Source organism: Capra hircus, chromosome 22 (assembly GCF_001704415.2).
Source record: "Capra hircus breed San Clemente chromosome 22, ASM170441v1, whole genome shotgun sequence".
Classification (NCBI taxonomy): Eukaryota; Metazoa; Chordata; class Mammalia; order Artiodactyla; family Bovidae; genus Capra; species Capra hircus.
In genome coordinates, this window is record NC_030829.1 from 16,932,099 (window position 1) to 16,946,655 (window position 14,557).

At 46.7% G+C, this 14,557-nt stretch overlaps 1 protein-coding gene across 1 annotated transcript in view; it reads left to right on the forward strand.

Annotated features, from left to right (window-relative positions):
- Window positions 1-6,487, forward strand: part of LHFPL4 (lipoma HMGIC fusion partner-like 4) — a 33,500-nt gene extending 27,013 nt beyond the window's left edge. Inside the window, exon 3 of the mRNA XM_013973450.2 lies at window positions 2,915-6,487. Within this exon, the coding sequence (XP_013828904.1) occupies window positions 2,915-3,015 (101 nt within the window). The 3' untranslated portion in view covers window positions 3,016-6,487. The remainder of the gene's footprint in view (window positions 1-2,914) is intronic.

Genomic DNA, 14,557 nt, shown 5'->3' on the forward strand with positions numbered 1-14,557 from the left:
GGGACTCAAATTCCAGAAGATGACAGAGTAATAATTTTTTAAAGCTAAAAACGAATTAACACTACACTAAATACAGTTTAATATTGTATTTAAAAAAAACAAACAAACACAAATAATCAATAAAAAAGGTAGGATGGTGGTTCTCTGTGGTTGGAATGGAAGCAGAGAGGCAAGGATGTGAGGTGGGGGACAGGTGGATGGGTACAAATTATTGGTGAGTTTTTCCAGCATGGTGAGCCTACAGATGTTTGGTACAGTATGCTTTATACCTAGTATAGTACACATAAACCTTCATATGTATCAGGTAACATTAATATACAGTAAAGAAAAAGCTGACACCACCAAGGCCAGAGCCTTAACCACTGTTATCAGATGCTTACCTATGTGTCTACGTACATCCTTTTATGAAATACATGGTTGTGTCATGTTGATATAGGAGAGGCATCATGGAAACAAATCCCTCCTCAGATTGCTCTTGGTGCTTAGTTCTAGAGCACATCTTTAAGATCTTTATCATTTTATGGAGAACCATCTTGTCCTTTTCATCCAATGCTTAGTGTTACATAAGACGACAGAATTGTAGGTTCTTAACCATTCTCCTTGTAGGGGCTGTTAGGGAGGTTCCCTGTTTTTTCTTTCTTCTTTCTGTTACTGGGAAGGTCATTACAAGAATGACTGTCTTGGTCTTTGTTTTCTATTTTCTCAGTGTCTTTCCCTGAGGTGGAATTGCACACTCACAATTGTAATGATAATTCCAGATTGTTTTCTAAAGGAAGGTCAGGCCTCTGACCCAGGGGCCCACACTGCCCCTGGAGAAGGGGGAGACACTCTGCCTGTCTGGGTGCCCGTTTTCTGCCTTGAGAAATTGGATTTCACAGTTTTCTTAGTCTCAACCTTCCTTGAACTGTTAGCAGATGCTGGATCTATGTTCAGCACTTTCCTTTAATTACATTCATCTGAGTCTCTCATCTATAAAATGGGCATAATGATAGCGACAGTTATTAGCTCATTTGCCAGGAGGTACTCTAGTATTGTGGTGTGAATACACTTGGACCATGAAGGCAAATTATTTGTGTTGGAAGTAGGTTGAGCTAAGAAATGACTTTACCTCTTTGAGCCTGTTTCCTGCAGTACCTAAATGAAAATGGTGGGAAAAAAGTAAGACTCAGGTCCTTTTTATCCCCTGAGGATACTCAGAGACCTGATCTGTGGAGTTGTCCATAGTCGCCATCCTCTTGGTTTAATGGGCCTTGGATGCAAACAGGCACACCAGATGACCACAGGGACACTTGCCCCAGTGCTGGGCTTTGACTCCCCGGACTCTACCCAACTCACCTCACCTGAGCCCAGAAGAACCCCTCAGAATTGTCTTCATGAGATGAGACAAGGGATGAGGGGAGGCCTTCCAGGTTCAGAACAACCTTTTTATTTCATCCTCCTGAGACGCTTCCTTCTACAAGTCAGATGTTTCTCATTAGAGAAATCTGAGTGATACTGACTCACATCCCAATCCCTGTTCTTCATGAGGTTTCCTTCTCTGAGGAGAGTGACCCTCTCCCCATGATAGGGAAGACTCAGCCTCCAGTCTAACGTGTCTTAGAGGTGATTACTGGAGTAAGAGAAAGAAGAAAAGAGCAGATTTTGTCTATTGAATCAGTACTCCCCCAGCTGTGGTTTGTGTAAAAATTTCAGAATGCCAAAAAATATTGAGGGTTTTGTAGCCTATTTCACATAATGTAGGTTATGTATATTTAATGTGTTTTAAATGAAGGTTACCATCTATTAAGCATTTAGTAAATTAGAAAAAATTAAATTGGTTGCTAATACTTTCACAGTATATAAGTCAAATCATTATGCTCTACACCTCCAACTTATACAGTGCTGTATGTCAGCCATATCTCAATAAAACTGAAAAGAAAAAAAACGACGGTGTTGAGAAAGCTACCACCTTACAGGGCTGTCCTGCAATGAAGCAAAATTGGGCCTATGAAGGGGCAGGTGGTGAATGCTCAGTGAAATCTGTCACTTGTCACAGCTTCCCATTAGGCAGGCACCGTGACCATTTTATAAGTGGGACGGCTGAGGTCTGGAGAGGTCCAGTAACTTACCTGAGGTCACCTAATTGGTGGAGCCAAGATTTGAGCCCAGGTCCAAGTCTGAAGGCCAAGTTCTTCCCTGCTGCCAGTCCCCCTTTCAGAGCCCTCCTGGGCTGCTGAGCTGTCCTCTGAGGCTCCTGTCTCTGGTGTCACAAACGCCTGGTGCTTTCTATGGTCTTCGCGTGAGGTCGGAGCCTGCCCTCTGGTGGCCGCTTCCAGAAGTGCAGTACAAAGACTGACGTGGCCTTTTGGAGGGGGTTTGCCCATGTGGGTACCACTCAGCGTCCTCTCCTCCTTCCCTAAAGCGCCCTAAAAATGACATAAGGGAGCCCCAGTTTGCCTTCCTTCAGCATCTGGGGATTTCCTTCCCTCACTGGGCACTCAAGGTGAGTGAGCCTCACAGCTCAGTTCTGAGCCAAAGCCCTGCGGAACAAAATTAAGCTCTACAGTACTGGCATTTTCACTGTGTACTATGTGCAGGGCTGGCGTGCTGCAGTTCATGGGGTCACAAAGAGTCGGACACGACTGAGCGACTGAACTGAGCTGAGCTGAGAGCCCTCGGCAGGCGTCATTTATGTCTTTTGACCCCTCAGAATCACTCTGAAGAAGGAGGCTATTATGTCCGTTGTACATACGAGGAAATTGGGGCTCAGGCTGAATGAGCTGGCCCAAGGCCTCCCAGCTCGTCAGGCCTGGTGGCATTTCAGAACCTGTGCAGCTCAGCCCTCCACCCAGCTCTGCCCTGAGGAGGGGCTGAGGGAGCCCCAGTGCCGGGCGGCCTCTGACTTTCTCCAATTCTCTCTCTCTGTCTCTCTTAGATTTTGTGGGCTCTACAGTAAGCTCTGTGTTGCGGCCAGGGGGTGATGTCTCCGGATGGGGAGTCCTCCCGTGTCCTGTTGCTCACACACAGGGACCCTGAAGGCCGGAATCACAGCCCAGGAGTTGATCTGCCCTCGGCTTGTCCTGTCTCCTGCCCTCTCATCCCTCCATTCACGCTCCGAGGGAAGACCCCGATCTTGGACTCACCTCACCTGCTATCTGCCTGCGAACTCTGGGCTTTGAAGAGAGGCTGGGGCTGACATGCAGCCTGGGGGAGGGGAGAGGCCCTGCAGACCCTGGGGGTCTGCACTTCCTTCAGCTGACCTAAGGGAGCTGGCCCCCAGCCCCTGGCCTCCTCCTCCTCTCCAGCCTGGCCGGGGCCCTGCTGAGTCTCTGGGGAAAGAGGCGCTGTGGCTTCCCACCAGGCTCTCCCAGTCTGGAGGGCTGCGGCCTGGCTCCATCCTCGCCTCCTCTGGTCCCCACCTCCTGCAGAAACTCATTCAAGATACTGCTCCAGGGCAGACCGGACTCTTTCCTACCTTTTTTCTTTTTTGCCAACAACGGTTCCATCATCTCCTCACAGAGCTCCAGGCACCACAGGCCTCCCCGAGGCCCCTCTGCTCCAGCCTGCTTCCAGCTGTCCTGAAGGAATCCGAGCTGCACCAAGGGAGAAAGCACAGGGCCTCCGGGTCTGCTGCTGACTGGGGCCCTGTCAGCACGGACTCTGAGCCAAGACAGGCCGCTCTGGAGGCCACGCTCAGACTCCTGTCTTGGTGGCGTGTGGCTGCTGCAGGCTGGGGCTGAAAGTGGCTCAGCCTGGGGCTGGCCATCTCCTCCCTGCGTGGACGGTTCACCAGGGACTGGACCTTGACCCTGGCCTGTTTTGTACAGTATAGACTTCTTGGCCCTGTTGTCAGGGTTGGGGGTTGGGGGAGAGGCCCATGAGTGGGGAATTAGGGGATGCCTCACCCCTCTGCCCCATCTCATGTTGTCCCCCCACCCCCTTCTGCCAAGGGCAGAGACTGTCTTGCCTCTTTGATACTTTTCTGCATAACTTGAACTTGCAGGTCACCTCTGAACAGGGTACCCCCTGTCCCCATCCCCAGGCCTTGTAACCCTGTCCCCACCTCTTCCTTCTCCCTGCCCACCTCTTGCCTTGCGGTTTGCCCACGGTCTCAAACCCAGTGGGCATGCTTGGAGCCGAGGCATGAGTGAATGTGTGTGAGTGTGTGTGTGCGCGTGCGTGTGTGTGTGTGTGTGTGGGGCAGATGAAGGGTCTTCTCTCTCCCCTCTGCCCCTGGGAGCACAGGATGGAGACTATAGGTGTGTCTGACCTCCCGTCACTGCCTGGGGGTCCTGGTGGTAGAGCCATCTGGCCTGGGGTGTGGATGGCCCCCTCCAGCCCCACACTGGGTGGCCGGTTAGCTTCGTCTTGTGTGCCTACTTCTGTCTCCAGGTACCTGCTGCCTGGCCCACTGTGGAGGGGCAGCGGGAGGCCCCTGCAGGCTCAGTGGGGAAGCACGTGGTCACCATGTCACGTGAGGCCGAAGGAGAGAGGAAAGCAGCGAGTGCCATGTGTTCACAACCCTGTGTTCATTTCCCCTGGACCTGGACCTGAGAGTTAGGGTTGCCAAGAGAGACCCTAGAGTCCCCCAGCTGGACCCTAACTGGAATCACGTGCTCGGTTTTGGGAGGATTCCTGAAACCTGGAACGTGCACAGTCCTGATCCCTGCCCTCTCTACTCCCTCCTCCTGGGCAAACACCCCCCCCCACACCCCTCCCCCATGCTCCGGCCCCTGCACTGTGCCCCTCCTCCTGCTCCCCCCAGGGTCCCGCGCTGACCCGCCCTGAGTGAGAGGGTGGGGGAGCCTCGTGGGGGGTGGGTGAGGGGTAGAAGTGAGTTCCTTCAAGATCCTAACCAAAGCCTGATATTGGAAGCCAACAGGAGGAGGGAGCAGGAACAAGTGATTAGAAATGGGAAGAAGATAGAGACAGGGGAAAGAGGCGGCGGCACAGAGATTGGGAGGAGGGAGGGATGGAGCTACGAGGAGATTGAACGAGGTAGGACAGAGTAGAGAAAGAGTGACCAGAGAGGGGATGTGATGGGTAGAGAACTAGGATGTGGGAGGGGAGGTGGCCGGAGACAAAGAAGGCACAGGGATGGTGAGAAGACAGAGGAAGAAGCGAGTTGCAGGGGGCCAGGTGCTGGGGAAGAAAGGAAGGGGAGGGCGATGGGGAATGGGGAGCCGCTGCTACCCAGGAGCCACAAATCCCTGTGCGCTGCTGGGCGGGAAGCTTAGGACCTAGCTCCTAAGAGGCAGAGGCGGGGCCCAGGCAGCCATGCCCCACCCCATTGGGAAGGAATTGCATCTAGGTGATTGCCCAGCAGGTTAGCACCACTGGAGTGGGTTAGTGGTAGAGGGGGGTGGTTTCCTTTGGAGTGGTTGGACGGTGCTTCCCTGCCACCATCCGCCCAGCCCCCTGCTGCCCTGACTAGGGGGCAGTGGGCAATGCACCCAGGAGCCTGGGTTAGGATGAGAGTGTTGGTGGGACTGAAGGAACACCAGGGTACCTTAGGGAAGGGAAAGAGGCTGGAGTGGGTACCAAACCAAAGCCCTGTCCCTGAGGCTTCAGCAGAGGTGGGAGCAGAGTAGGAAGGAGATGCTTCAGCGAGGCCCCAGGTGAGGCTGAAGCATCAGCAAGCCAGGACCCAGATGGCTCTCTGGGGTCAGGAAGCCATCACAGTGAGGATGTTCATTGCTCTCACCCACACCTGGCAACTTGGTTTAAGCCTCTGGGAGGAGGCGGAAGCAGAGGAGATGGTCTGTTCCCAGCTGAATCTCTTGGTTCCTGAAAGAGGCTGAGCCGTGTGTGAGCAGTCCACTGAGGCACCCCTCCCCTCGCCATGCCTGGACCAGAAAGGGTTTCCTCTGCCTGATGCAGGACTCTCAGGAGAGGCCAAGGCAGCTCCAACCTCGAGGGGGTTCAGAGCACTGCTTGCTCAAGTCCTTCCAGGTCTCCGGATGTGAGACCTTTCCTCTTTGGGGATCAGTACCATGGGTAGGTTCAAGATCTTTTTCAGGCCTGTTATAGCCAAGAAGCGGGGAGCTTTTAGAGAAGGCTGTGTGGGGAAAAATTCCTGCCTGGCTGCCTGCTGAGGTTCCTGCTTGGGCACAGGGGATTCACCCTTCTGCAGCTCCCAGTGTGAACTGAGGGAAACCAAAAAAGCCCTCTCTTTGGAGAAGCTGGGATCTTCCTGGCACGAGAAACTTCCGCAGGCCCCTGCCTGGCTCAGGGCTAGCCTTCAGGTGGGACTGGAGTTTCCTGAGAAGTGAACAAGGGAGCCACAGTCCTCCCCTGAGCTCTGACCAGCAGAAGGCCCGTGCTGTGTGTCATTAGGATAGCTTGGTGTTGTCTACACTCCATTAGTAAGTTCTGTCTGAACGTGTCCTCGCTGTTCATCGTCCAATTCGGTAACATTGATTTTGGTCCTGACCCCTTCTGCTGCTGCTGGATTTGAGCTTCAGTGCAGGTGGAATGATGTTCAAATAAAGACACACTTTATATCACCCATGCTAGCTTCTTCTCTGAGTTGGCCCCCAGGGGATTAAAAGGGGTGAGATTCAAACTGACCCTTTGTACCAGGTATAGCCGTGTATTAACAGACCTTACATGAAGGTAGCCGGACCATGACTGACAGAACTCAGCACCGTCTTCAATCCTGGCTTTCATCCTCAAGGACACCTCATGACCTTGTCTGAACTTGTCACTCTGGCCCATATTTCATTTTAAGGAGACTTCCTGAGATCCCACAGGACTGAGTCACACCACACACCTAACTGAAATGTAGTCTGTTAACAACTAAAACTGGAGTTGTTTCCAGGAGAGAGAATAGCTGGCCATCTTTGCCAGCTCCTGATTGCATGGGTTAGAACACAAGGCTCCACCCTTTCCTCCTGAGTGGCTGTGGGCAAGTCCTTTAACCTCTAAATCCCACTGAGTAAATGGGGATGATGACAGTGCTCTCAGGGAACTAGGAACAGATGAGGGAATGCCCATGAATTGTGTTGCAGTGTCTTACACATAGTAACATGCCCCAGATGGCAGCTCTATTGACTATAATTTTTGCATTTGGGAATTGAGCCTTCATTCAACACATTTTGAGCACACAGTATCTGCTTAGAACTTGAAGAAAATCAGAGCCTTTGTCTTAATGGTCTGGTTGGGTATATTAACATGTAACAATGATGTGAAATCTGCTTGGTGCAGGGTACTGTGGGTACAGGGATACCTTACATGGCTTTAGGTGGGGTGGGTAGAGCAGGGGATGGATGGTTTTACTGTAGAATGAACAGGAGGTAGGTAGGCAGGGGCCAGGAAAGCCATTCATGAAAGAAGGCAGCTGGGGGAAAAAGGCTGAGATGAGAAATAGAATTGAACCTGTGGAGAAGAGCAATTTAATAATGCTGAACTGTAAAGTGTGAGGTAGGGAGGGTCAGAGATTCATCTGGAGAGATCAGCAAAGGCCAGGTGATGACAAAGCTCTGACACTGTTTACAGCAGTTCAGACCTAAGAGCAACAGGGAAGGATTTCAAGCAGAAAAAGGACACAATTAGATATGCATTTCAGATAGATCCCTCTTCTTCTTGCATTTTGGAGGCTGAGTTAGTTGGGGACGATTTAATAAAGCAGAAGTCTGGCCTGAAGCAAGGTGGTGGCAGTGGTTTTGAGAGAGGTAAAGGATTTAACATTTAGGAATCTGAATTATACTGACAGAGGTGGTGGTGGTGTGCTAAGGGACTGTGGCACTGAGGAGAGTTAAATTTTTTGCTTGAGGGGAAAGGGAAAAATTGCCAGTATAGCAGGGGACGAGACAATCAATTTGAGACATACATGTGGGCCATCCTGATGGACTGTCCAGTAGTCAGCTGACTTGCATGGCTTTGGGGGCTCGAGAAAGATCTGGGCCAGAAAGATGAACATGCAGGTGGCAGATGACAAATGAAGCACAGATGAGCTTATTCAGGGCGGCTGTGTTGTGTGAGAAAACTGCGTTGCCAAGTGCTGGGAAACACTAATATATAATGGTCAGAGGAATGGATGTCCGGAAAGAGTCAGAGCTTTGACAAGAATGGTGAGAATGTGGTGTTAGGGAAACCAAGGATTTAGAATTCAAGGGGAAGTTCAACTGGTCAAATGGAGTAGAGAGGTCCAGACTTAGGGACTTAAAAACGGGTCCCTTAGATTTGGGGACAAAGAGTCCACTGCTGGATTTGGTAAAAGCATGTTCAGAGTGAGAGTAGAATCGAATTGAGGTCTGTTCTGGGAGAGAATGGCAGGTGACTGAGGATTACCGTAGAAGTGTGGACAAGAAGGGGACATCAGTGGGATTTTTTCAGGAACTATGAAGTATAGTGAACCAGCAGTGGACAGGATCAGCATGTAATCCAGAGGAGACTATGGAATCTCTTTTCAGCATGGAACAGTTCTGAGGATTTCTAAGTCATGGCTGCTAAGAGGTTAAAGATAAAGAGAGGATGACTAACGGAAGAGAGGAAGCCTCTTTTGTGGGGGAGAGTACAGGGTTTAAGTACAAGGTTTAGGGAGCTCTTGATGACAACCTGCTCCAGTACTCTTGCCTGGGGAATCCCACAGAGGCGCCTGGCAGGCTACAATCCATAGGGCCACAGAGTCAGACATGACTGAAGCAACTTAACATGCATGCACGTATGCATGCCTGATGGCAGCCAATTCTTCAGTGAAGCAGGAGGCAAGACTGTCTACTGAAAAGAGAAGGGAATAAGTAAGAATTATGGAGCTGTCAGAGGATAAAAAAGGATCAATAAAAGGCCTGACAGGTGACTGAATTTGTGGTGGCACCAACATGTGGGAGGGCAGGCACAGAAGGTCGACTACAGACTGAAAGGCAAGGGCAAGGTAAGGTGACTCTGAGATCCACCAACAGATCAAGGCTGGGTGTGGGAAACGGAGAGACTGCAGCAGGGCAGACCGATGCAGGACATGGAGAAATGAAAGCACTGAAGTTAACACGAAGCAGCTGCAAGGTTAGGAGACTGTAGCTAACCGGAAAGTTGGGTACTTGACCTGAATAGTCTGAGTAATTCTTGAAAAAGATTTTGAGATGTGAGGTACCCTGGCTAGAATGTCCACCCAAATGATGACAATAATGGCAGAAATGGAGGGGCAGGAGACAAGCCAAAGTTGCCCCAAGAATCAAAGAATCAGAGTTTGGATGGTTAAGACCACAGCAGGAAGAGGGATGAAAGCACAATAACCAGTGCATGAGCAGAAGAAATACAGATTTTTAATAGAAGGTACAAGATGTATTTTGTCTGGAAACACTGAGGGAGAGCCTCCATGCGATAGGGTGTGAGAAAGGAGCAGCCTTCATGTCAAAGATCGCAAAGGAGAGGGTGTCCTAAGGAGAGGACCATATTCAGTTAAGGTCAGGAGACAATATGGAGGAGCTAAGGGTTTGTCTATCATAGAAACAGCCCTGCAGGAAAGACTAAAGAGAAGGGTGGGACAGAAAGACAGAGGGATGGTGCGCTGTCAAAGCAGAAGCACTGCGCAGCCAGGTGGCATGGAGAGCCGTCATCATGCGAAGTGACTAAGGAGCGTGAAGCCTGTGGAACTTGCCAGACTCCAACTTTACAACACAGCTCTAGTTTAAGACCCTTTCAAATCTCCTGAGGCAGGGCAGGACTGGTGATGTCATATGCTGGCACCCATACAGATCTGGAGGTGCTGGAAAGCTCACCTAGGTATCGAAATTCAACCTGAGTGGTTGGAGGCTTCTTCAGATTCATTTACTCATTCAACCAAACATGGGTCGAATGCCTGTTCTAGTCAGGTACTGCTCTAGGCTCTAGAAATATGCAAATAAGTCAGACAGAGGCCCTGGGTTCAAATGACCTTTGCAGGGCTGTTTGCCTGTTTATTGTGGTTTGTTAGACACGTTGTTTTGTTAGACATGTTGCAGTATAAAACAAATGTACAGGTAGATGAACTATTACACATAATCTTCTAACCATAACCAAAGAGACTCTCGCTAACCACCCCAGAAGCCTTTCAAGTACTCCCAAACACTATCCCCTTCCTTCTCTCCTAATAACCACTGCCTGGAGTTTTAGTGTAATCACTTCCCAACGTTTGTAATTTCTTCATCCGAGAGCATCTTCAAACGGAATGGTTTAGTTTTGACTATTCTTTGTCTTTGACTATGTCTTTACCACTTGGTTTCTTTTTATCCCTCCTTGCAACTGGTTGAAGAAACTGGACCATTTGTTCTATAGAGTTCTGTAGCTGGGAGTTTGCTGGCTCTATTCTTGTGGTTCAGTTAAACGAGTTTCCTCTGTTCTCTGTATTTCCAGCAAATTGGATCTAGATGCTGATTCACATTCAAGTGTGTGTTTGCACATTTTAATGACTGGTTCATAGTTGTTTTCTTCATCAAGAGATACTGTCTAATTGCTTTTGTGTAATTAGGGGTTGAAAAATAGTGATGCTCCAATTCTATCATCCTCTTATTTGTGGGAACGCTTCTATAAAGAAAAACATCCTTATTTTTGGTCTAGCCTATACAGTTGTATAGGAAAGGCAAGACTGCTGAATTCTTTCATTTTCTAGTTTTCAGAAAGAGTTGCTTTCCTAACATTCTCCCAAGATGAACAATTACTTGTTTTGTTACCATTATGAACTCAAGGATTTAAATGTATTTGATTCTGACACATTTATCATAATTAATGCTCAAAATGTTGTATCATCGGTCAGCAGAAGCCTCTTTAAAAAAAGTTGGTTGAAGTCTTTCAAACCTAACCGTAAATCATCTTTGACAGTATCATTGCTCCCTTGATGGGCTTCCCTGGTAGCTCAGCTGGTGAAGAATCTGCCTGCAATGCAGGACAGCGTGGTTCAATTCCTGGGTCGGGAAGATCCGCTGGAGGACAGGTTACCCACTCCAGTATTCTTGGGCTTCCCTGGTGGCTCAAGCTGATAAAGAATCTGCCTGCAATGCAGATCTGGGTTCAATCCCTGGGTTGGGAAGATCCCCTGGAGAAGGGACCAGTTACCCACTCCAGTTTTCTGGCCTGGAGAATTCCATAGACTGTATACTCCACTGGGTTGCAAAGTGGGACATGAGTGAGCAACTTTCACTCTCTGATATGACAAGATGTTCCAGGGTGCTCCTGGTACATTTCCTCCCTCAGACTAATATCTGCCATTTCTCTAAGAAGCCTTTCCAGTTGACAGAGTTAAGACAGACACATATATATGTAGATATGGGATCTATCAATCTAATCTATCTGTGACAAAATATGTTGAGTTAATACTGATACAAGGAAGGTTCTGGCCTAACATCTGTAACTTTTTACCTCTAAGTGAACTCTGGTTCTCACAACTGGATTCATTGATCTCACATTAAAGCCATCAGATATACCATCAATGTAATCACCATTACAAGAATATGTAAAACCATATTCTTTCCTGTTTATTTCTTTGTAGTTGCACTGTATTTACAACTGATTTACACATACACCAGCTGATGTTGTAATTTCACCTTACATTCTGCATTCATAGTTCTAACTGCATATAATTAACTGTCAGACTTTCTGCTGTTTCTCAAGACTGTTCACCTCAATCAGCTGTTTCTAACAGATTCCTAAGAAAGAGAATTAACAGGAATAAAGCTCCCCAAGTTCTTGCATGCGGATGACAGTTTGCTGCTATAACATAGTTGCTATGAAACTTTTGGTTCACAGTCTTGAGTATTTTAAATGTATCATTCTCTCTTGCCATAAAGTGTTGCTGTCAGGAAGCCTGATAGAGCTTAACCTTCTTCCATTAGAAATAACTTTGTTAAGGAGGGCTGGATATCCACCCAGGTTTTCGTTTTTGCTTCTTCTTTTCTTTGAATGCCACCAATTTTAGGATGTTTTGATACTGGGTTTGAATCCTGGGTTGAATTTACAAGGTATGCAATATATTTTTTCAATTTGTAGTTTGAAATATTTCAGGGAAAGTTTTCTCAAATTATAACTTTTCGTATTGTTTTGTCTGTCTTTGGAAACATCTATTTTACGTGTCTTTTTCCCCCCTGGTCTTTGTCACTTAAGGAAAAAGAGAGACTTTTTAAGAGCAATTTTAAGTTCACAACAAAAGTCAGTCAGAAGGTAGAGATTTCCCATATTCTCTCTGCCCCACATATGCACAGACACCCCTATTGTCCACAAGCCCCATCAAATGGGACATGTTACAATTGATGGACCTACACTGACACACCATGAAGTCCATAGTTTATCTTAAAGTTCACATTCTGCGGATTTGGGCAAATGTAAAATTACGTGTCTCTCTCATTACAGGATTATACAAAATAGTTTCACCACTGTAAAAACACTCTGTTCTGCCCATTCACCCTCCTGTCTCTTCAACTGCTGATTTTGTAACCTTTTCTACACTTCCACATTATCATTGGAATCACACAGTATGTAGCCTTCCCAGATTGGTTTTCTTTCTCTACTAGTAATATGTATTAAATGTTTCTCCATTTTTTTAAATGGCTTGGTAATTTGTTTCATTTTAGTGCTGAATAATAATCCACTTTTCAGGAATACCAGTTTATTTACCCATTCACCTAATGAAGGACATCTTGGCTGCTTCCAAGATTTGGCAATTATCAATAAAGCTGCTGTAAACATCTATGTGCAGGCTTTTGTGTGGACATACATTTTCACCTTCATAGGGTAAACACCAAGAATCACGACTGCTGAACTGTGTGGTAGGAGTACAGCATGTTTAGTTTTTTAAGAAACTACCAAACTATTTTCCAAAGTGGTTGCATCTGTTTGCACTCCCATCAGCCATGAATGAGAGTTCCTGTTGCTTTACATCCTCACCAGCATGTGGCAGTGTCACTGTTTTGGATTCTGGTCATTCTAATAGGTAATGACATCACACTATTGCGTCAACCTGCGCTTTCCTAGGGACATGCGCTGTTGAACATCGTTTCACATGCTCCTTGACCATTTGTACATGAAGTATCTGATCAAGGTCTTTTGCCCATTTAGAAATAAGGCTGTTTTCTTTATTCTTGCCAAGGGTATGATAAAAAAGCATTCTCCAGGTAACCCCAAATAGAGTTTTATCTGAACTGAAGAGCTCTAGTAGGCTATATACCTCCTGGAGGGTTTCAATACTGTTGGACCTTAAAATGTATCCACATCTTGAAGAACAGTTGTTGAAGTACTAGTTGGTCTTTGAAAACCAACTAGTCTGATTTGCTAAACCCTTTCAGTAAATTAAACACTGCTACTTTCCTCACCACCATTTCCATTTTGCAAGCTTCTCCAGGTAAACATTTTTCTCAACTTATACTTCATGACCTCAACTCTGTCTAGTGATGTTCTAATCAGGGAAACCCATTTACTTCTCAAAAAAGTGCTATTCCTTCTCACTTCCCTTCCATCAATTTCTGAAAGAGTTAAGACAACCTGTATGCAAACCTCTGTAAACATAGTAAAATCCTGACCGTAAAGAAGCGAGAGTCATATTAGTTGACATAAGAAGTTTATGTAAGTGAAATAAAGCTAAAAGTGTAGGCTGGACCTACAATGTGAAGGCTATGTAGATCTGCCATACTGTCCTCAACTTCTAATTAAAAACACAAAACAGGTTATCATCAACATATTAGCTTCCTGTATACAACAAGTCCCATTGTGAAATGATCACCACAATGTCTAATCGACATCCATCGCCACAGCTACGAAACAGTTTTCTTGTGATGAGAACTTGTAAGATCTACTCCTTTAGTAACTGGCAAATACAGTATTATTAACTACAGTCATCACACTGTAGTTACATCCCTAAGACTGATTTAGTAAAGTCCAAGATTGACCTTTTTATCGCCTTCACCCATTTTGCCTACTCCTATCCTCAACCTCTGGCAACCAATTACCAATCTGTTCTCTGTATTCATGACTTGATTTTAAGATTACCCATATAAGTGAGACCATATGGTATCTGGTTTTCTTATTTCACTTAGCATAATGCTCTCAAGGAACATCTGTGTTGTTGCAAATGGCAAGATTTAACTTTTTGCTTATGGCTGTCATTGTCAATATACATTTTATTCATCCGTTAATGGACACACAGGTTGGTTCTGTATCTGGGCTACTGTAAATAATGCTGCAGTGAACTTGGGGGTGTAAAAGTCTTTCTGGGTTACTGTTTTTGTTTTTTTCAGTTAAATATCCACAAGTGGAACTGATTGTACAGTAGTTCTATTTTTAACATCCATACTGGTTCCCATAAAGCCTGTACCAATTTTATACCCCCATCAAAAGTGCACATGGGTTCACTTTTCTCCAGATCCTCACTAGATTTGTCTTTTTGATAACAGCCATGCTAACAGGTGTGAAGTGATGAATTACTGTAGTTTTTGATTTGCATTTCCCTGGTGCTTAATAATGGGGAGCATCTTTTATGTACTTGTCTGCCATCTGTGTGTCTTATCTGGAAAAACGTTATTTCCAGATCTCCTGGTCATTTTTTAAATTTGCAGATATCTTCTCCCATTCATTTTGTCCATGATCTCCTTCCTTTTGCTTGTGCAGAGGCTTT